General features: G+C 39.3%; 2 protein-coding genes and 1 pseudogene across 2 annotated transcripts; 2 read left to right on the forward strand and 1 right to left on the reverse strand.

Moving 5' to 3' along the window:
* Nucleotides 1–537: 537 nt before the first annotated feature.
* LOC140943523 (uncharacterized) lies at nt 538–12,447 on the reverse strand. The gene is made up of 10 exons (XM_073392611.1): nt 12,192–12,447; nt 5,902–6,094; nt 5,562–5,598; nt 5,312–5,459; nt 4,899–5,043; nt 4,376–4,421; nt 2,747–2,846; nt 1,916–1,949; nt 1,029–1,068; nt 538–910 (listed from the first exon to the last, which is right to left on the reverse strand). The coding sequence occupies exons 1-10, from the start codon at nt 12,314–12,316 to the stop codon at nt 834–836; spliced, it is 945 nt and encodes a 314-aa protein (XP_073248712.1). The 5' UTR covers nt 12,317–12,447; the 3' UTR covers nt 538–833.
* Nucleotides 12,448–15,984: 3,537 nt separating this feature from the next.
* Nucleotides 15,985–20,347, forward strand: LOC140942945 (2-acylglycerol O-acyltransferase 2-like). Its single transcript, XM_073391965.1, has 3 exons — nt 15,985–16,717; nt 18,747–18,946; nt 19,583–20,347. Exons 1-3 carry the CDS (start codon nt 16,062–16,064, stop codon nt 19,735–19,737), a joined length of 1,011 nt encoding a protein of 336 aa, XP_073248066.1. The 5' UTR covers nt 15,985–16,061; the 3' UTR covers nt 19,738–20,347.
* Nucleotides 20,348–20,901: 554 nt separating this feature from the next.
* The window catches only part of LOC140943755 (ATP-binding cassette sub-family C member 4-like), a 38,587-nt pseudogene continuing 36,591 nt past the window's right edge, over nt 20,902–22,897 (forward strand).

The following is a 22,897-nucleotide window of genomic DNA, read 5'->3' on the forward strand; positions in this document are numbered from 1 at the left end:
GTTTTACACAGTATGATCTAGAGTTCCTAAGGTACTCAGAGGGTCCCTCGTTGAATGGTATGAGAGGGTGCAAAACATCAATGGGATTTTCTACAATTTTGTTAAAAAGTTTTTTACACAGCGCTGTCCTTCTTTTCCCTAACGTAACAAGGCCTGAACGTGACAGGGCATCTGAGTAGTGCACTTCGCAAGGAAAAAGTTATCAATATCCTCAGGGCACGTTTCTGTATCCGTTCAAAACTGTAAACTTAGATATTGTGGAAGACTAAAATAAAAAAAACTGGCAGCCATGGAGTTAAACAGACTGGATGCATGCTACATCGAACTGAACCAGTTCTTCGGGTGATACTTTTGCACGTTTTAATTGCACTAAAAAATACAAGCGTTTGGCAGCTTTTTTGTCATTTTTGGTACCTAAGAATTCCACTTAAGGTCTTCTTGAATATAATCCGTCCCCCTTTCCTTCCATAAACGCCTAATACTCAGTACATGGAGTTTACCAGTAACCATGGGTAACCACTAATCCACAACAGTCACGGTACACGAAGACCAACAGAACACCTTTGAAGTCTGCCAATTAATAGTAATGTGATTTTCGAGAGATAAACGACAAAATGGCTTATACCTGTTTCTTTTTGTTTAATTCGACAAGGCGACTATACAATTTCATACAACTGTGAAAAGATCAATTCCTTAAAAATATGAACATAAATTTCAGATTATACAGTCACACCTCTTCGAAAGAAGACACTAAGTATTGTATTTATGGTCATCACAGAAGAGGCTCGACTGTAAACAAACTAAATTACACTTTAAAGTGGATTTTGTTCTCTTCACAGAGCAGGAATTCCAGCTGTTACTCCACTTTCGATACCGCACTCATTTGTGCCTCGGCGAATGTAGAAAAATCCTGGTAATTAAAAATAAATACATAGTTTAAGTGCAAATATAATTAACTTACAATCAAAACGGGTAGTATTTCAATATTTGAATGCTACGCTACCAACGCAGAGAAAATAAACACTCACCATCCATTCCCCACTTGGGTCCCCAGGAATTGGCACAAATCTAAAAACAAGGCATATTTTATTTTATTATATGGAGGAGAGTGTTTTACTGGGAACTAAACCACTCGTAGATTCCATACGCCACTTCATCCGGGACCCGAGTGGCGTATTTTCCGTATGTCACCTTTGTGAGTGTCGTATCGTTCAATGACGTCACGATTCCCGCCTTTTGCTTTTGTTGAATTGGTTTCTCCATATAATAAAAAGAACATTACACGTTAGCTCGAAGATATGAATTTTATGTTCTCGTGGCAAGAACAATATCTCACTCGTTCGCTTCGCTCACTCGTGAGATATTGTTCTTGCCCCTCGAACATAAAATTCATATCTTCTCGCCACCGTGTAATATCCTCTATATACTATTAGGCAAAATACAGTCCAAACTCCACTAACGGCCACCTCTCTACAACCGCCATTTTTTTGGCGGACAGTCCATATATTCACTCTTGTTTCAACCTCTTTTACAATCGCCACTTTCTTCAGTCCCCAAGGTGGCCGTTGTAGAGAGGAATCAACTATATTCTTGACGAGATCCCTTCTGTTTTTCGTTTTAATGAATCAAATCTCAAAAATTGTCAAGTTTTACGCATGTTTGGTCGTCAAAACGACACCTAGCCTTCATCGAAGTTGTTCAAAGGCAAAGTAACTGGTGAAGTGGAAAGCAATGTGCATCGTCTGAAAAACGACACAGCTGGAAGATGTGCAACAACACACACAAAGTATTAATTCCTTCTTCCTAACCCTTAAACCCTAACTCTACCTTACGGCCTACCTTATCAGTCAACACACCTTCTATAATATATAATTAACACTACGACAAAAAACCAAAACAAAGCAAAAAATCATACCCAATAATCAACGCCTTCTGAGGACCGACCCCATCTAAAAAAACAGATTAAAACGATTTCAAAAGATAATTCATTGCATTACTGATAGCTTAGTAATAGTTACAATCACGAGACGGTTGAAGGTCACGATCGGGTCTCCTCGCTTGTGTTCCGTTATATCCACAGCTGGCTATCGAAAACAAATCGTTAATTTAAAGCTTAGCGTTTAGAAACCAGTCGGTTTGACCGATATGAAGCGCCAATGGATAGGATTGTAGGCTTGTGCACTGCTACCCACGTTACTGAATAGGGCCATTTCTACTGGAGACATAGAACAAAAGACGCGTCTTAAATAAGACAAAAACTTTACCATCAGGTTATAAGAGCATATAATGTGCGCCTTATCTTGGACGCAAACATATTTTTTTGTGTCATTTAGTCAAGACGTTTGCGTCTTATTTGCGACGGGTTTTCTGGAAGACGGCTGTTATTTTTGCTCTCTTTGGTGGTAATACAAACTTTCACGTCTAAGAAAACAGCTCAATGCCAGATCCCAGGGCTCAGCTACGAGTTGAGTATCAAATCTGTCTAAAGACTAATAATAATTATCATTTGATTATTTAAGCCGTTGACTAGTTGTTTAATTTGCCGAGACTGATGAGTCAGTCAGCATGGGTAGAATTTCACACACACACACACACAAATAGAATTTCTTCTTGAAATGATAGTTTGCCTGCATCCCGCATCTTATTCTAGTAGCTAAACCGTGATATAGAAAAGTAGAATCCTCTTAACATAAAGATAGAGAATAACAATCATATCAATAATCTAGCAATAAGTGACCCGACGAACCCGAGCATCTTGATGGCATGTCCTCCAACTTGCTGCCCACTGGTATGAATATAAACACCGCTGCGATACGAATAGAAGTCCTGGTACACCGTGAAATCAGCTGAAAAAAGATAGGGTTCCATAATCAGACTTGAAAGGTTTGAGAATTGTTAAACTAAAAAGCTGCTTCACTCAAAGGTATGGTTCCTAGGAAGCGACAAAATTGTTGAGAGGCGAATCACTGACTGTATACCCAGCCAAGGTATCGTCAATAACACTTAGCGCGAACCTTTAAAAGTGTCTCCCAAACCTAAAGGATCTTGAGTAAAAAAGGCTCAGCCGATTTATGCGGCCCATTTTCCAACGGCGGAACAGTAGTTGTTTATCGTCGTGGACTACTCAAAGTAACCGGAAGTAGAAATCATCGACAGCTCAGTTGAAAAAGAACTCCTCTCTGCTATGGAGAGAACATTTTGTACTGAAGGTCTAACAGGAACTTTGGAATCCCCCAAGGGTACTCTGTTTAAGGGAAAGTACCTTTCCCGTCAATTGTAGTTTGCGTCTTTGACTGTATTTTTCACTTGGGTGTCGTGCTTGACACCGAAATTTGCGGCTCATGATCGAAAAATGAACCTTCAGAAATTTCCAAGGATGACCAAAAAGGATAAAATGCGTATATCTTACGATTCTGTTTCAAATATACACTGGCGTTCTAAGCACCTAAAATGCAACTAAGTACTTAACGTACAAGACACTATGGCCCGCCATGATCTTCTACGTATTCGGGAAGCGTAGTACGGCCAGTCAGTGAGTTTAATTAGCAAATCAACAACTTGCACTTGCATCTCATTGTTTTATCAACATTTCTTTGCCATCACTTCACGACCACGACGTGGAAATGCCTAACTTCACGTTTTATTGAGGACGTAAACAAACCAAGACGAACTTTTTTCCCCTATGAGTTTGCCTTCATTTGACAAAATAAGCGACTTGTGATAATTGCGAAAAAGAATGAAACAATGCGAATATACTTTTTATTGAAAAACGACGTTTTGACCGCTATGGCCGCCGTGGTACCTTGAATTTGAGACATTGGCGCGTGGCGGGAAAAATACTTCCGGTCATCGTGCTAGACCCTTCCGTAGTCGTTGCTTAAAGTCCCTATTAACCTCTGCACCAGATACGATGCAGCGCTGCTCATTTTTTGTTTCCTCGGTGTAGGGATGAGGTGTACCTCGGTAGCTGCCCCCCAAAAAAGCTGATAGCACCTATCTCCTACCAGCCTCTTCCTTCGGAGTGGCTGTTGGGCCATATGCGGCCTCCGGTCACTGTGGCGTTATCTTCCGGTATGTAACCTGTTTCCTCGGCAAATGAGAAAGAGGATTTCATAAGGGATATCGAAGAATAAAAGAACACGAATACACTTTTAAGCGACATTTTCACCGCTATAGCCGTCGAGGTATCTAAAACTCCCTGACTTGAGGCATTGACAGGTGGCGAAAAATAAAATTACTTCGGGTCACCGTACTAGAACCTTCCGCAATCTTTGCTTAAAGTCCCTAATGTTCGAATCCCGGCAAGCCTGAACTTTTCATGCTTTCTTTGACTGAGATAACCTTCTCTGCATTTATTAGCATTAATGTGTAGTACCTTCAACCGGTCCGTTGGTCATAATTTCTGTCTGAATTGCTTCAACCTAAGTAAAAGAAGAGAGTTGTGCTGAAGAGAGCAGCTGGTTGGATTCATCGCAAACTTACTGTGGAAAACCAGACAGATCGCAACCAAAAGAATGTTTGATGATGACAGCAGTCAAGGCATACAAACAAACAAAAAAAAGCAGACCTACATAATAGTAGCAGGTACTGCAATGTAAGTTATAAGAAAAACATTGATCCTGTTTTTTTTTTTCTGTTCAATACAATTAAAAGCCTTTTAGTACATCGCCCATAAATGTATTTCACAAATTAACGAGTTAAACGTTTTGCAGTCGAATGAACTTGTATTACAAATAAAAAATTGGGTAGTTGCAAACGAACAAAATTGAACAGCAAGACTTACAAACATCCCGTAGAACTGTTCCTTTGTGACTCTTATTTTACAATATTTTATATTATTTTATCTTCTTATTTAAAAAAAATGAGTATACATGTGACCAAAGAAGGACTTTACATACGGATTGTTTGACAGTATATGCGTTTTCTGCTTTGTAGAATCTGGGTGTTCCGTAGCCACTGGGGCATTGCGTGATAGATGATCCATTAAACCTACAGGTTCCAGTTTTTGCGGTGTATTCACCATAGCACTGTACAGTCAGAAGGCTTTGGACAAATAAAAAGAGGAAAGCAAACTGAGTTACACGAGGCGCAATGGGTACCTCTCGGTTCCATGACAGATGGTTTGATCTAGCCCAGGATTAAGCTAAATTTTTAAGTTTTATTGTCTAGATAACTAGAGCTTAAAAAATTATCGTTGAACTTTTACTCTGAGATCCAGTCATGGTAACCTCCAAAAATACTATAAACAATCCTTGGGCATATATATATATATAAATCTGTACATTAAAATTTCAGGAACCAATCCACTCACCCAACTTCGGACATGTACTGCCACGCCTTTAAGGGCCAGCCACCGTTACAGCCATGATTCACTGTGTTACAGTCAACAAGCTGCTGAGCTGACAGCACCACGTTAATTCGATTGCTACTCACAATAGCAAACCTGTCTGAAAGTACTTCTGCATTAAACAAACAAAACATAGAAACAAAATTAGACATAAATTAACTATAGTTTTTTCACCAATGTAAAAGAACTTGACTAATATTGACCATTAACCCACCTGAGGCTCCAAAGGCCCAACAACTTCCACAATCACCCTAAGAATGAAAAAAAAATCGAGCATTAAAAGTTTGTTTATCTACAACCAAATGGTTTGTACTGCGCCATTGCATTGATGGTAGTTATATTATGTTTGACCTAAGGGCTACTTCCCTGATGTTTCCGGTTAATCTTATGTTGGTTTAGTAATTTTTCAATGTGTATGGAAGAACAACAAAATCAAACTAAAGTCATCATGAAAGTAAGTCATTGTCATCATGAATAATTTGATTACTTGACACTTTTCTGAAATTTTGAGCCATTCCAGAAACACTGCTGTTATTACTTCTACTACTTTGTACCTGATTTCTAATCTCGTGAATGGAGCCAGGCCACTTTGTACGAGCATCAAAACTGTCGGGAATTTCATTAGCAACATCCTGTTTAACAAGTTTAGGAGGAGAATCTTTGGGCCATGGACCATAACTGCCAAGCACCTTTTTAGCATCCGACCAATCCATGCCAGCGAATTGTTTATAAACAGTTGCCTTCCATCTGCAGATACAAATTAGCATCATATGACAAACAGCAGATCTACTCAGTACAATAAAATAATTTTTAGTATTTAATATACTTACACTGATAATTATGATAATAACTAAACTAACTGATATTAAGTATGGGATTTTGGTTTAGGTCTGAAACTAATTAAGACAAATCATATACTGTGGCAGGAAATAACTGTGGTTTGAAATTAAGTGAGGGTATCAAGAACAATGACTCAGGACCCCTTCCAAATTTTCCAGGAGACTATAAACACACTTCGGTTGTAGGGTTACAATTCAAACCTCTGCCGGGGACAATAAGCGTCTCGGCCTGATTGCTCACTTTTGGTGGCAAAGTGCCTCTCACGTTTTAGACTGACTGTAAAACAAAAAATTAATATAATTATATTTTAAGGAAGCTTTTTTCCATTTTAGCTGCATTGTCTCTCCCTCTCTTTGGTATCCTCCCCTTATACTACTTCATTTTTATTTATGAAGGGAGAACAATACATTTAGCTATAACTTTTATTTTCATTGCACCAATATTTGCAGTTGTGAAGTATAATCTTGTGTACTTTGGGCACCCCTCGGCCGAGTACCGGTCAACACTCAGTCTACGGATATATCAGTTGACACGCGGTCAAAAGACCGTCGACATGTCGAGCGTTATGTCAGCAAATACTCGGCCAAAATATTGGCCAATACGCAGTCGATACTTAGTCGGTATATGCCCGTCGACACTCGGTCGAAATCGCCAGTGTTGCTACCTTTATGGTATGTAGAGTCGGACGTTTTAATTACTTCGGCGGTGCGCGAAGTTAACGATTCGCGCAGCCCAGGAATGTTTCAAAGTTGCATTTGGATGTCCCGAAGTTGTTTCCGAATTAGTTCGACAGGCGAGTTTGTTACTTGTGGGCTTGTTTTGAGTTTTGATATAGTGACACCGGAATGGGTTGGAGATCTCGCAAGATCACTTCCAGTTCTTTCGGCTACAATAAAGATTTGAGGCGGAGCACAAATTATTAAAGGATTTGCAACGCTAAAGAATGTAGTAAACTTGCAGTTTGCTTCCGAAGTGAGGCCAGTATCTCGAAATCAGTTTCAAGGAAGTCAAGATAACACAAGTTATATGCTTTCAAGAAAAAAATTGGGGGACAAAAATGTGTATAAAGTTTGAGAGTGAAGAGATTTTGATTACTGGAGATTATTGCAGCAAGAGTGATTCGAAAGAGGAAGATCGAGGAAAAGGTACGGTCGTTTGCATTGCGTGAAGACGAAGCGATTCAGAAAGCGACAAATTGTCAACAACGAGAAGCAAAACGCAGTTACCGTGGTTTCGTAACCGTTGTGATAAGCTTCATTATCATTGTTCTTCTTTTAGTGTTGTTTGGAAGAGTAGGTGTTTTTATACTTGTTTTTGTACTGTATGTTATTGCTCTTCACAAAGTTTATGTTGCGATGTTGTGGAGATTGTGCATTTTCAGCAAGTTTGTAAGGGACGGAGTGTACTGATGTTAGTCACGTTGCTGGAGAACGTGTGGAGGAAACTGTACATAAGAAAAGTGTTGTTGTAGAGGAAATAAAGGAAGTGGAACTGAGATCTGTTCGTGCGCAAATTATTTATCAGTTATGAAAGAAATTATAACCGAAACGTGGAATTTGACGAAAAGTAATAGCATACAGGTTCTTCATAACAGAATTTGAAACAGGATATTAGAGGAGATGACCCCTCCTACTAGCAGACATAAGACATCTGTTACTCAAAGGAGAAAAGTAAGGGTATTTGTGCGGAAGGGTATCCGGAAAAATATGATTTCTGACCATTCCTCCGCATTCACAATTAATTCCACAACGAGGACGCCGAAGTGCACGCTCACATAGCATCTTGTTTAACAAAAGACTCGCGCGGACACTGTCACTATCCTCTATAGCAAGCGTTTTCGCCCGAGTTCGTTAAGAATTGCCAAACAGGCCACACGGACACTAGTCATACTCTAAAAACCCTAAAAAAAATAAAGAAAATATAACCCCAGAAGAAGAGTCCACCAAGCATGTCGTTGGCCTGTCGATCGATAAGTGGACGAATTATCATACCGACCAACACGATTGGTCGACATATCAGTTGATACGCGGTCGACCCATAGGTAAACCTGAAGACCGACACTCGACCGCCTAAAATACAGTAATAATGTTGGCAGAGACATCGACGAAGAGTTGGCCGATATATATATGTCGTATAACGTGTCGACCGATACTCGACCGTGGGGTGCCTTCAGGAAGGGGGCATTGGGGTATATTAGAAACCGCAAAACCGAAGGAAAAAATCATCCAAAACCGCAAAACCGCAAAAAAATTCGGCCAAAACCGAAAACCGCATACAAAACCGTCAAAAACCGATACAATGGTGACAAGTGGGGCATACAGAGCAAACTAAACTAACACTAATTTCACCAAAGTATTTGTGAATGTCATGGACTTTGTCTGAAGCCTTCGTATCTTTTTGTGTCTGCTTAAATCATAGGCTTTGTTTCTGCCGCTCTCTCGAGCCCAGACTTTGCGGCTCAATTTCCGAAAAGCCGCTAGTTATAGGAGAATTTGCACACAAGTCCTCTTTAGAATTGCAATTTTGCAGTCGCAAAAAGCTATAGCTCTGGAAACTTCAATCGAAAATCTCTAATCGAACATTTCCATTTGATAACTAACACCTGAAAGTTTGGAGACTCGATTGTCTAACGTGCAACGTGTTTGATTACCCTGTGAACAGAGTCTCTTAACCTCTCTTCGATCTTGTACGCTTAGATATTACGTATTCTCAATGTATTAGCACTATTCGGGACATTAAGTCTTCGTAAACGAGCTTTATGTATGGGATAAACTATAGTGATTAAGCTATTGTAATGTAAATACAGTGAAACCTGTATTAAGCGGGCACCCTCGGGTAATGCTGTAGTGTCCGCCTAATACAGGTTTCAATAGATAACGTCATATGAGATGTCAAATGCTATTCAAATGAACAGTGGAAATGTTAAGAATACTCCCAGAGACTTTGACGATATACGTTTGCATTAATTTCTTTATAATAATAATAATAATAATAATAATAATAATAATATTTAATACTTATATTGCGCTTTTTCGATAAAAATACTCAAAAGCGCATTACAATATTATTAATGACTAAATTAAAAACCAGTAAAATTACCCGGTAAAATTACAATATTTAAAAATAAATAAATAAATAAATAATCTAACTAAAAGCCTTCTTAAATAGATATGTTTTAACAGAGCGTTTAAAAGAGTCCATTGATGTTCCCTGTCTTATTGGCAGAGGAAGACTGTTCCATAAAAAGGGGGCAGCCATCGATAACGCGCGATCTCCCAAAGTCTTCTTAGTTCTTAGCCGAGGCCTTTCTAACAATATACCATTATTGTTACGGCGTAGTTGGTAACGTGAGTCCGATAAGACAGAGACAAGATCCTTAAGATAGCTAGGCGCAACACCGTGAAGAATCTTAAATGTAACAAGGAGAATCTTAAAATCTACGCGCAAGCGCACTGGTAGCCAGTGGAGTTCTCTTAGCAAAGGAGTTACGTGACAATACTAAGGTGCGCAGTAAACCAATCGAGCACTGGCATTCATGACTCTTTGAAGTTTCTTAATTTGAAACTCAGGAGCACCGTACAATAAGCCATTACAGTAGCCAAGCCTGCTTGTGATGAACGCGTGAACAAGCCTCTCGGTGGACTCGCGAGACAAATACTTCCTAATGTGCCGGATATTGTACAAATAATAAAACGCGCTAGCACAAGTCTTAGACACATGAGTCGACATGTCCAGATGAGAATCGAACCAGGTGCCCAAATTGCGCACTGAAGAGGCAGGCGATACCTCAGCTTGGCCGATCTTGATCTTGTCAACGGACACCTTTGATAACTGTCGTTCCGTGCCAATGATCAAGAACTCAGTTTTATCGTCATTTAGCATTAACTTATCATCTCTCATCCATGCGCGAACGTCACGAATACAGTTCTCAATCGCAATCACAGCATCAGCCTCGCTGGTCTTATCAACGGTATTAAACGATATATATAGCTGCGTATCGTCCGCATAGGTGTGAACGGATGGCAGATGAGATTTCAAGATGTCAAACAGCGAACTCGCGTAGATTTTATCAAAGTGGACCGATTGGTCATAGTACCATAAACATAGATTGCAACTCAAATTTGAAGAAATCAGATGAGTGGAACAAGCTGTATACAAACAAAACGAAATAGAAAAAAAAATACTGTACTATGGAACTAATCAAATAAGTTCGTCAAGTAACGTTTTTTAATGTAAAAATCGAAAAAGTTGTGGGTGGCAATTCGAGGTAATCTTTCGCATTTGCGGTGTCTGGCATGTTGGGTAGTGGAATCTGATTACAAGTGTCCGTTTAATACAGGTTGGTAACAATAGAAATGACTATTTCACGTACTTTTTAGGTGTCCGCGTCCGCTTAATAGAAATGTCCGCTTAATAAAGGTTTCATTTAAAGTAAATAAGGGAAATAAATTTTGGGACTTCGTCTACTGTCCGCTTAATAGAGGGTGTCCGCTTAACACGGTGTCCGCTTAATACAGGTTTCACTGTATAATGACATTAATGATTGTCGATTGACTTACCAAACACTATTCTTAAGCTTCTGCAGGCTTCTCTCTTCCCTTTTCACTTTACATCTAAACTTGTTTTTCTTTCGAAAATTCTCGCCGCCTTTCCCCTCCTCGTAAAAAAACGCAACACAATCCACAATTGCTTCTTTCGTTGCTGGCGCGGGAGGTAAGTTGGAAGCCATAGCTCGCAAACTGACCAAATGGTCGCCCTGGTCTGCGAGTTCAAAGTCTCGCCGGGCGTCAATGGAGACGCTTGATCCCCTACCATGACATTTATTTTGTCACGCATTCCTCTAAATAACTTTGGCGTTTCGCGGCTATTCGACCCCCGAAGTGCTGCTCAAATCGAACAGAAACCGGAACCCAAAATAGGACAAAATGGGAAAAACCAAAAACCACATCGGGTACCAAAACCGAAAAAGCGCAAGTATTTTTCACGAAAACCGAAAACGAGATGCTAAAAAACGAAAAATCCGCAAACCGCACTGACCACCAAAACCGAAAAACCGATGTCTTTTGCAACAAAAACCGAAAAACCGATCTAAAAAAATAGCCAAAACCGCAAAACCGAAAATCCCAATGCCCCCCTCCTTCAGTGCACAAGATCTTTCAATTCTTGTTCTTGGCGAAGGATCTCAGAGCAATCCTGCATGTCCTGTCATCCTGTTTACCGATCTTTTACGCAATTTCCGCATATGACAATGATAACTGCATTAACGCGTCAGCAATAGTTTCCCGTTTTTTAGAGTCTAGTCATAAGTATCAGTATCAATATCTTTGATCCGATACCACAGAAACTTTTTAAAAATCAAGGTAAATGGCATGTTACAGTTTGCTGGGCGGAACCTCCAAACAGCTTCAGTGACTGTTAAAAGAGAAAAACCGAAATTTTCAATATTTGACAAGATTGAGAATAGGGACATGTTAATATTTAACATTCCGTAATATTGAAATTTCGACACTCTTCACTGAGTACGTTTGACTGTGTGTACATCATGCAGGGTACTAAACTAAGTACTTGGACTTTTAATTAGCAGAGACTATTAGGCCCGGTTCAGACGCCGAACTTTTCATCAGCCGAACCTAATACTGTATACATTAAATTAAGTACATGAAAATTTCGGCGTCTGAATCAATTAGCAACGCCGGTTTCAATTTGGAACGGCTCAGCCGTTCTTTTCGCCTAGCTCGGCCGGGATTTCGCCTTTGGAGCGACTTGGAACGGCTTTGATTCAGACGCCGGACTTTTCATGTACCGAACCTAATGCATTAATTATTATAACGTATTTTGTAAGCAGTTTTACCATTTTCGCCTATTGAACTTAAGATCGGCGTTTGAATCAATTCAGCCCGTCTAAATAATTTGGTTCGGCCTCGAATTAGGTTAGGCTCATGAAAGGTTGGGCGTCTAAACCGGGCCTTAAAAATAGAACTAAGCCCGCTTAAACAAGCCATACCCAATGTTCATGGTGTTGATCTCTTCCGCCATTTCCAGTGAGGAAACAATAAACTTTTCATTCTTCTTCCCCGAAACGCTACTGCAAACTGACTCCAACAGAAGCAAAACAATTATTCGATGCATTGTTCTTGAGATCGCGTGAGCAAGCTAACTTTGCAGGAATAGCTGGCAGTGCTCGGCAGTCGGCTGCAGGTTCGAACTTAACAGATAAATGCTGAATCACGAGGTTGTCATGTTACGGCTCGGGGCTGATCATGTGAAAGTCACAGAGGCGGAAGATAACGACGTCACGCTTGAACGTAACCTTTTCAATTGCGGGGGAGGGGGACCATTCATTCAATAAATGAATAAATTCAAAACTTCAACCCAACTTTATTCGAAATATATTTGTAAATACGTGACACAAAGAGACTGGCTAGGTAGCATTTGCTAATCTCGGCGGAACAGGTACACTTAAGCCTACTCTGAAATGTCTAACTACGTGATGCGTACAACAGCGTTTATTTTGCAGTATCATTTATATAGATGGTGTTACATAAAAAGAAAAAATAACATAAACATAAAATAGATAAATAACTAGATAAAAAGAAAAGTGTAATGAAATGCGGAAGATCATCAAGAACAATAATTTATGAAGTCTTTAAAAATTTTTCTTCTCTGGAACCCTTCAAAATGAAATAGCCTAAGTTTTTTTTTTTACAAATGAATGGACAATGTTTATTGCTGCCGGGCATCAGCCGGCAGCAGACCATATTCTTGAGCGATTTGAGATTTTTCGTTCAATTGTTCCATGGTTCGATGGTTCAATCAATCTGTGACTGTAGCGCTGCTTAGTCAGCGGTTTTCTTAAGCAAGTGCTTAGCTGCCGCCATGGAGCAACCCGCCATTTTGTTTTGCTCTCATGTAAGATCTGTGCAGAAATCGTAGTTTATCGGATGTTTGCTCTCTTTTTAAACGGCCTAAACGGTAAGAACAGTTCAAGATGTATTGTACGGAACATTTTTTCGGTTTATTTTTTTTATTCTAGGTTTCAAGATGAGTTGTAGCGAGTATTCCTGGCTTTTGTCACACAGATTGTTATCTCGGGAATCAGGATTGTAAGTTACATAAGTGAACGGCATGTGCGGTACATCTACCTGAACTGTGAATAAACAAGTTTTGGCCTTTACGTTATTTGTTGGCAACTCATCTCATCCTGTGTACGATGATTGTTCGATGGAAAAACAGCCTATCAGCACTGCTGTTGTTTTGGAATTTCGTGACAAAATGGTATTGAAACCTTAGCGAGTTATATGAATGTAAGCATATTTGTCATCGTGATCGGCTTATTTTTTATATTACGCTCTGAGTGTTTCATAATGCCAGCAAGTCTAAGTTATTGACTTTAATAAAAAAGAATTCATAAGTAATGTTCAATTGTTCTACAAACTGTCTTTTTCCTATTCGCATTGCAACTAACGGCAGCACTTCCCTTCTCAATGAGAACTTCTAGTGAGATTAGTAAAGTTCGGGTATTTAAAAGTAATATCAGCCTATACTTTTTCTCTTGCGTGGCTGTGGAGTCTACAAGATTAAAGGTGAAGTTCACTTGTATTAGATGAACGGTGTTGACATGTTCTAGAGGGTGCTAATGGGGGTACCCAATTCTCAGTTAACTACTATTTTTTCGGCCAAATATCAGTTAACTACTATTTTTTTGGCCAATTCTCAGTTAACTACTAATTTTGGTTAGCTATTAACTTTCTCTTTCCTACAGCGAATATTATTCCGTCACAACCCGAATTTTCCTTCTTTCAGCAAGTCTATCACGTTTGGGGGTAGATCCTAATAACATCAAGGTATAAATTTACATGAACTCTGCCACTGGTACAATTTATTAGTAACTGAAAATGTAAGTCGTATAACCATCAATATGACACCAGCCTCATAGATCCAGACGCACCAGTCATGATCTCGTACTGATCTTCCCGATATGGTCATGCATGTCCTGCCATAAACTACTCCAAAGTCACCTTCCTCGGCACTTTCACTATCCGATCGGAATCAGTCTTGTACTTATCTGGTTGCTGTATGTCCTGTATCTTGTTGTTGGCCTAAGTTTCAATCCATTCTTTAATCCTTGCAATCCATTGCGACCGACGACGAGAAACATTATCAATGCCAAAATATAGTCTTAAGTAACAAAACTGAACCATAATTTTGGGAATTCAATTGGTGAATTCAATCCCTGTTTGCACCAATGGGAGAGAAATAGTTAAGAGTGCTGACAAAGGCATGAAAGTATGACGTGGTATGGTGTGGCAACTAAAAAGACAAGATAACAAAAAAATAAAAGATATACTATATATAGTTACAGTTCATCACGTTTATTGATGCCCAGAGGCTCAATTGTCTTAGCTTTATGGATAAGGTGGGCTTCACGTGCTTTCCTGAAAGAATCACGCCCATTTTTAAGTTTTTCAATAGGAATCAAGAGCATATGATTGTCGGAATGATTACTGGTAAGAAAGTGTTCTGAAACTGCAGTATGAATGTAATTACCAGTAGGGTTGAGTATAGGTCATCTATTTTGACTGATCACGATCTTTTTGGATCCGACGTTGAGCAAGATTGTTCGTACACGGTTTTTGCAGTGGTTTTTTTTTTTATCTTAACTAAACATTCCTTTTCATTTATCACTTAGAGCGGTTTTCACTTGACTGTCGTAAAACCAAAACCAAAGTAAATACACTAGCCAACCAAAGGACGTAGTAAAACCAAAACCAAAACCAAAACCAATCCCAATTCGACAGTCAAGTGAAAACCGCTCTAACTACTAATTTTTTGCCAATTATCAGTTAACTACTATTTTTTGGGCCAAATATTAGTTAACTGTCAACCCCATTCGCACCCTCTGAAAAATTTCCATTTGAACTGAAGGTTGATGCCCCTGGTTGATGCTCTCAAGGAAATTGCTTATTCTGGCTACCTCGTCCCCAGTTACTCGCGATCGCGTTTTCGTAGTTAGCCTTGTGAAAGCCTTTGGAGGATCGAGGTAGGTTTTCTGGGGTAACATAACCTGGTCTGCGATGGGAAAAAATGATACATGTTAAAGAGGTCTATTTTTGTATCTCGATATCAACACCTTGCTAAAAACTCCTTAAACCGCCAAGAGTATAATTCTCGCGAAGCGAGTTTATAATCTCGTCGCGCGCGAAGCGCGTGTACTGCGCTTGGTCTTAGCTAGCTGCAAACTCGAAAGCCCCATCTCTATGTCTTGGTGTCCGCCCTGACGTCACCTAGTGTGTGACGTCACGGAGCATGTCATATAGAATTTTTTCACATGACGTCACGGCGGCCATATTTGTGTACAAAACAATGAATCAGCGGCCATGTTTGTGTGCAAAAAAGAAATCCTGTGGGAATTGAACTCTTTGCGCATGTTAAAACTATCTTTTATTCCAAGCAATTTGCAAAGCTGATGACCACGTGGCTGAAAACGATAGCTTAAGAAACTTTAAAAATTTATATATTTTCTTCCCTATTGCCTTCAGTTTCCCTTTCAATTTCTTGCCGTTCCCCCGATATGTTTCGCGACTGAGGTCCTGCGATTCACGTATTTCTAGCATTAATATATGCACTGCAAAGCACTGCATTTAACCGCCGCTCTTCCCTCACGCGTGCTCTTGATCTAGTGTGTGACTCAAAAGAAAAATGAGTCAAAAAAGTAGAGAAGAGACAAGCCAAAGTTCTGTCACGCAACGCAAACGCAGGACTCACTGCTGTGTGACATCGATCCGCGAATGCGAGAAAATGATTGGTTGGGAGGAGTGAGGAGTACGTGGGTACAAACAAAAATTGCATCAGATCAACCGACGAAGGTTTCAAGATGGTAGAGTGGGCCCCTCTTAAAATTCCGCTAAAAAGGAGACTTCAGACGTTTTTTGTGATGTTCCAAGTGTATATGTTTCTCTTTGGACACATCTTCGGAACTTGTTTTCTATTGTTGTTACTGTTGAATGCATACACCCGTATTTTTGCTGCGCTTTATATTGGCTGGGCCTTCATCTTGAATTCTCGAACTCCAAGTCGCGGGGGACGTTCCTTTCAGCTGGCAAGAAGGTGTAAGATGTGGAAATATTACTGTGATTACTTCCCAATACGTCTGATAAAAACGGCAGAATTGGATCCTAAGGAAAACTATATTTTTGGCTATCACCCACATGGAATTATTGGTTTGGGAGCATTGGGAAACTTCTGTGGGGAGGGAACCGGATTCTCGGAAAAGTTCCCCGGGATTTATCCTCATCTACTGACGCTCACAGTGAACTTCAAGTTCCCGTTTAGCAGAGAATATTGCATGGCGATGGGTGCGTGTTCCGTTGATAAAGATAGTATTGAGTACATTCTAACAAAGATGGGTCCTGGTCATTCGGCCGCCATTGTAATTGGAGGAGCAGCAGAGTCTTTGGAAGCTCGTCCAGGAAACTTTAAATTAACCCTGAAAGATAGGAAAGGTTTTGTCAAACTTGCATTACGTAATGGGTTAGTGTGATTGATGCAAAACCAGGATCAGAATTTATGGTCAAGATCACTTGGATCACGGAGGTGGCGGATCCAGACCGTCAGATAAGGGGGTGGCCCGGTCTTCCAGACCCTGAGATGAGGGAGGGATGGGGGACTTGGTCTCAAAAAAAATTTTTTTCCGCCCTTCAGGCCTCAGTTTGGTCTAAAAATAAGGGGGGCCCCAGGCCCCTCCCCTGGATCCGCCACTGCATGGGGCTAGAATGGGATTTAGCGCGGGTTCCTAATTGACAGGACTGTCAGCCCCACACATCTTCAAATATTGAGAATTGATGGGGAAGGGGCGATAGATGACGTCATAATGCATGGCACATAACGTCATTTGTGAAAAAAAAAAAAGTGTGAAAAAGATGTTCACTGTTGGAATCGTGACCTAATTGGTTTACTTCCCACCAATCACATTATTGCTTATATTACAATGGCATACCGGAGTTTGTGAGGAAACGTTTGACGATAACAGTAAAATAGCTCAAAAAACGCAAAACATTTGAAATTTCATTGTCGAATCTGCAAGAAATGGCAAACTTCAGCAATTATCCGGGAGATTTCAGACAGTAATCTGGAGACCAGGAGAAACGGTTCAAAACCTGGAGTCTCCCAGATTATCCGGGAGAGTTGAGAACCCTGAATTGATGCCCCCATACCTGCCAATATCCGGCGTACAAAAATCTGGAGACGTCTAGAAATCTTTCCATTGTAAGAAATTATGTCATTTTCGACAATGTCTGACTACTCTCCGAAAATCACCCGAAGGCCTTCTGAATGTTCTCAACTTTGATAACAGCATGCAAAAACAGCACCAACTTTCTACCATGTATTGTGTAATTTGATTGGTTGATTTCTAACCAGTTATGATACTTGTTAAACATATATTAATTTAGTCAAATTGATTGCTCTATTTTACGTTTTCCGATCGAGAAGAGAGCAAAGAAGAGCACTAAATACACTTCTTATTTTATTTTCTTTTTTAACATCTCAAAAATAATGAAATAATAAAATAATTAATAGAAAAAAAAAATTTGAAAAAGGCCACAGTAGGTATTTCCCGGGAGATTTGATGAAAAACTTGGAGACTCCTGGAAAACTGGGAGAGTTGGCAGGTACGTGCCCTATGCCATGATCCGAGTGATCTTGGATCTTGAATCCTGATCCAAATCATTCTAAAGGAACACACCCTTGAAGACTGTATATTTATTGCTATGTATAAGATGGACAATTACCTGGTTTGGCTTTGCATGGTTTGGTATTGGGGATGCATGTTAAGGGATATTGGAATTATGTTAGAATTGAGATAGGGGATAAAATGACACATTTTTTAGTAGGAGTATCATAGAGAAAAGAATAATTTGTTTCAATTATGTAATGAATGCATTCTATAATAAGACTAGATGGTGAAAGTGATGTCACCTTATTTTTACTCTAGTTGCTCATCTAGTTACCTACTTGTGTTGCCTGGCCCCCAGAAATAGGCCTATCTGTGTGTGAACAAAAGAATACATCTGATCAGCCCTTCTCTCCCCCCTCGATATAACCCCCCTCCAAATATATTGAAGTGAATGCCATTTATTATGACAATTTTAAGTGCAAAACATGATTCATGATTAGCACTGCTATACATTCTTTTAAAGCACTTTTCCTTTATATGCAGTTGTAAGTTCCCTTGGATATAAGCCTTCCTAAAACCCCTATTGAAGACACGGTGTATAAGCAGCAGCTAATGTTGGACTGTTGGAAGGGGACAGATAACAAATTGTCGTTGCTGGAAATATTGGCATGTCCTAACTGTTTATCAAAAAAATGCTTACATATGTGCAAATGTTCCATTAATTTTTTGGCTTCATTAAATCCTTAATACCATATGAATGTAGAGCATTTTAGAAGGAGCCACCCCCAATGTGAGCACAATTATTGACAAGGTATAAGTGGCATAGTTTCAGATCAGCGAATGCTAATACCACATAATATAACTGTGCATTGGTCATATTTTCAGTGCATCTTTAGTTCCTGTATTTTCCTTTGGAGAAAATGACTTATATGATCAAGTGAGTAACCCCTCTGGCTCAGCACTGCGTCATTGGCAAACAAAGGTAAAAGAACTGATGGGATTTGCACCTCCACTCTTCCATGGCCGTGGAGTCTTTCAATACACTTTTGGATTGCTTCCATATAGAAGACCAATTCATACTGTCTGTAAGTTATGTTTAGCTGTTCCTTCTTCATAAAAATATAATGTTTGTCTTGTAGTATAAACTCTTGCTAATCACATGAAAAAAGGTACATTAAGCATTGTTGCTAATAATTCCTTATTTCACTCCTTATATATGATGTAACTGGCATGATGATATTAATTTTTAATGAATCACATTGCAATTGCAATTGGTTAATGCTCTTAACCAAGAATTTAAAGACAAAAGAAAGAAAACACTAAAGAACGAAATGTTCCTATTTTTGTGTTAGATTAATCCAGTCTATTATTGTTATCAGAGCATGCAGACATTAGTTTGGTGGATAATGATTGAAATACTATTGTTCAAGTACAGTATTTTAAATACTATTTTAAAAGCATTACTCCACATACTATTTTACACATTCTTAGTCACTTTGACCACAGTGCGATGTCTGAGAAAAATGCATGCCCAAAGTTCAGGTAAAAGCTGTTTTTCTCAACCTGTACTGATTGACTGGACAACTTTTATCATGTCTTATAGATGTCTGTTCTATTGTAGAGTGTAAAAATTAAATAAAAAAACAATTTAATTTATATATATAATTTAGTTTGGTTTCAAACTGAAGCATTCGTCTATTTCTCAATATTTCTTTTTCTAGTTGGTGCACCCATCAATGTTAACAAAGTTAAGAGCCCTACAGCAGAGGAGGTGGATAAACTTCATTGCCAGTACATCACAGCATTAAAAGATTTGTTTGATAAACACAAAAGAAATTATGGAATTGATGAAGACAAGCATTTGATCATCTGTTGATGGAAGGAAGCTTGTTGTACCATAATTGTTTAGAGCAATATTGATCACTATTTAAGATCAACAGAATTAACATTTTTTTTTTCTTATTTTAGGACAGTGGCTTAAAATTAAGTGAAAAAATATAAGAAAAATAGAGTGATTTTACGTAGCCCTTAAAATAGATACTTACATCTACACAGTTCTATACTCTAGCTGATTTCATAATTTTGTTTTGTTTACGTGTAACTGTTTGGCACTAATTGTTAGATATTGTTTCACAGGTTAAAAGTGATTTCACTCAACCTGTGAAATAGGTAGTATTATGCACTAATTCCATTGTTTTGTTTTGTTTACCTCCTTCTGCTATTTTACACTATTATTTGTTAGCATCTGTTTCACAGTTCAAGTAAAATCACTCTACTTGTTTCTGGTCCATTATTGCATGTAACATCTAATCCTAGGAAATTCCTTGAGGTTATTTAATATTAGAATCTGTTAAATAAGAGATTTGCTAAAATAGTTTTATTTAATAGAAATGTACACTTACACTTGAACAATTTAAAATATTAAAAAGATCCTAAAGCATTCATAGTAATAATTTTTGCAATGGTGGTCTATCCGGGGTTTCGGCGTTTAAGAGAGCAACTCAATTTCACTAGAAAGTCTAGAAAGGAGAAACTCACAGATTTAATAGCTGTTTTTATTTAGCTTAATATACAATGAGCAAATCCTGCAGATGTATACTCGATTATTAAAGAAAAAAGTTTTCACTTGAAACATGCTGAATCTTCACTCAACTGATAAGCGATGAAGACGTTGACGTAACGAGGTCGAAATATTCGCCTGGGTCCGTATATATTTTTTAAATAATTGAATAATGATAAAGGTCGAATCCAGGGTAGAAAGGTCGTTTCGCCCGAAAGTAGATTCTCCTGGGGGAGCTTCGCCCTGAGTTAGGTCGATTCTTTCGTGTTCACAGCCTAAAATAAAATTTAAAGAGAAGCGAGCAAAGACAGTGATTGCAAAGCCGTGTGTTTCAGAGTGTTTCAACATTTTTTTTTTTTTGCAAATTCCCGCTTATTTCTTCTGTTCCCTTTCGTGACAGGTGGGTACTAATTTCTTCCCAGAGTTCTCCGCGCTCTCCCCTTTTGTCACGAACAAGAGATGTACAGCAGCACTGCATAGTAGCAAGCTATATTCAGCACGGCTGAACCGAGTTTTGGCTTCTTTAGGATGATACGATGAATGGGGAAGTGTAATCTTTCAGCAGGGACAGATCGGAGGATAACAAATTTGAACGTGACTTTCTGAATCCTGACTTAAAAGTTTCCACCAGGTGAGGAACAAAGAACAAAGCTCGCGATCATGCATGCTATAAGACTTGATGTTTGTTTTATGGAATGAAGTAAACTATTTCCTTAGAGCTATTATAGTTTATTGAGGATGGTATCCAGGGCTCAAAAACGGAATGCTTTTAATGTTTCGAGCACTGTAAGGAGGACTCAAACAAAGTTTCGTGACCAAAGCTTACGGTCACACCTGCAGGGGAGCCCGTCTTGCGCTCGTGTCAAAATTTCGAATATTTTATGAAGTGTCAACAAACAACCTCCGAAGATCATCAGTTGAACTGAGCGTTCTAACCATTTTGGGAGGACTTTAAGCTGCATCTGGCAAAGAATTGACATTTATCTTGTGCATCCTAGGGCCCAAGTTTCAATTTGGTGTACTGAATATTGCGTGAGCGGTAATTATGTATCGGTCAAATCGAAGCTTCAACATCCCCCCACCCGGGCATACCCCGGGCATTTGACACCTTTGCCGTCCCGGAGAGGAGGGAATTTGATTATCAGAGTCTTCCACGGGGTGGGGAATTTGAACTGCACCCTCGATTTCATGTGAAATCTCTGGCGTGGTGAGCTATCTACCGTTCCATCATATCTGCATTTCCTTAAACTTAGCTGTTTATTATTGTTATTTTAATTGGTAACACCTGTACAAAATGGTAATACTGAATAAACTTGTTGTTGTCATGGGGGACACGGTGTTAGAGGATTTTCGTGGAAAAGATTGTGCCTTTGTGGCCAATTGGTTACGAGGAAATGGCTTAAACAAGCTTTGTGCCGTATTTGAAGGTATTTAAATTTTAATATTTTTAAATATTTTAATATTTTTGGATTCAGGCTTTGAATATATGAATGTATTAAGTAGTGTTTACAATGAAATACAATACCTATTACCGGCGATTCAATACAACAATAGAAAGCTCAACATAGGTCAATTACTTTGACGTGCTGCATCTCAATAGGTGGGATTTTTTTTATAGAACGCTTTGTATGTTGTTGCATGATACAAGAAGAAAATCAGAGCATTCAGTGACCTTTTAGCAGCGATTTCGCCGCTTTGAACGAGACTTTTGTTCTTAGTAAATACGCTAACAGTGTTTCTCAGTTTTTGTTATATTGAATACAAATTATTTGCTGTATTTATAAAGATTTTGTTCGACAACTGAAGGCGTTTCTGCCGTCCTTCTGTTATTTATGTGCCTCTGAAATGTCCCCGGGGTGGGGGCATTTGATGACCCGAATGGACCCTAGTGTGGGGCATTTGAACGGCATTTTGGTCCGGGTAGGGGAGAATTTGAACAGTAATTTTCAAAAATGGGGATGTTGAAGCTTCGATATACACTTTACAATCGGCTAAATGCAAGCAACCTCGTTCCCAGGGTTCTCTCTTACGGAGCGCTCCGTAGGGCGGTGTCACAGCGTTTTGGGCATCCCCATTCCCAAATCCCTAGCGTTTTGGGCATCCCCTTCTCATATTACTGCAGCGTTTTGGGCATCCCCCGGTACCCTCCCGGGATGCCCAAATCGCTAGTGTTTTGGTCATCCCCTCCAAAAAAATGCTGGATATAGAAATCTTTTCCAGTATCTTAAAAAGAAGGCTTATCCGGAAGGCTTTACAAAGCAAAAAAACGACGCTGCGACATTTGCCAAAAAGTTCGAGTATGACTCAAAATTTGAGTCCTTGTTCTAGGTGGCTAAGGAGAAGGATGGCACAGCGCTTCGACGAATTGTTCACCGAGGAAGAGAAAGCGAGGGTCTTCGAAGAGTGCCACTCTGCTCCTTTTCTGGACACGCCGGCCGCGATAATACTTTTGCACCCTGTGAAGGTTGTTCCCAAG

The sequence above is a fragment of the Porites lutea genome, chromosome 7, assembly GCF_958299795.1.
Source record: "Porites lutea chromosome 7, jaPorLute2.1, whole genome shotgun sequence".
Classification (NCBI taxonomy): Eukaryota; Metazoa; Cnidaria; class Anthozoa; order Scleractinia; family Poritidae; genus Porites; species Porites lutea.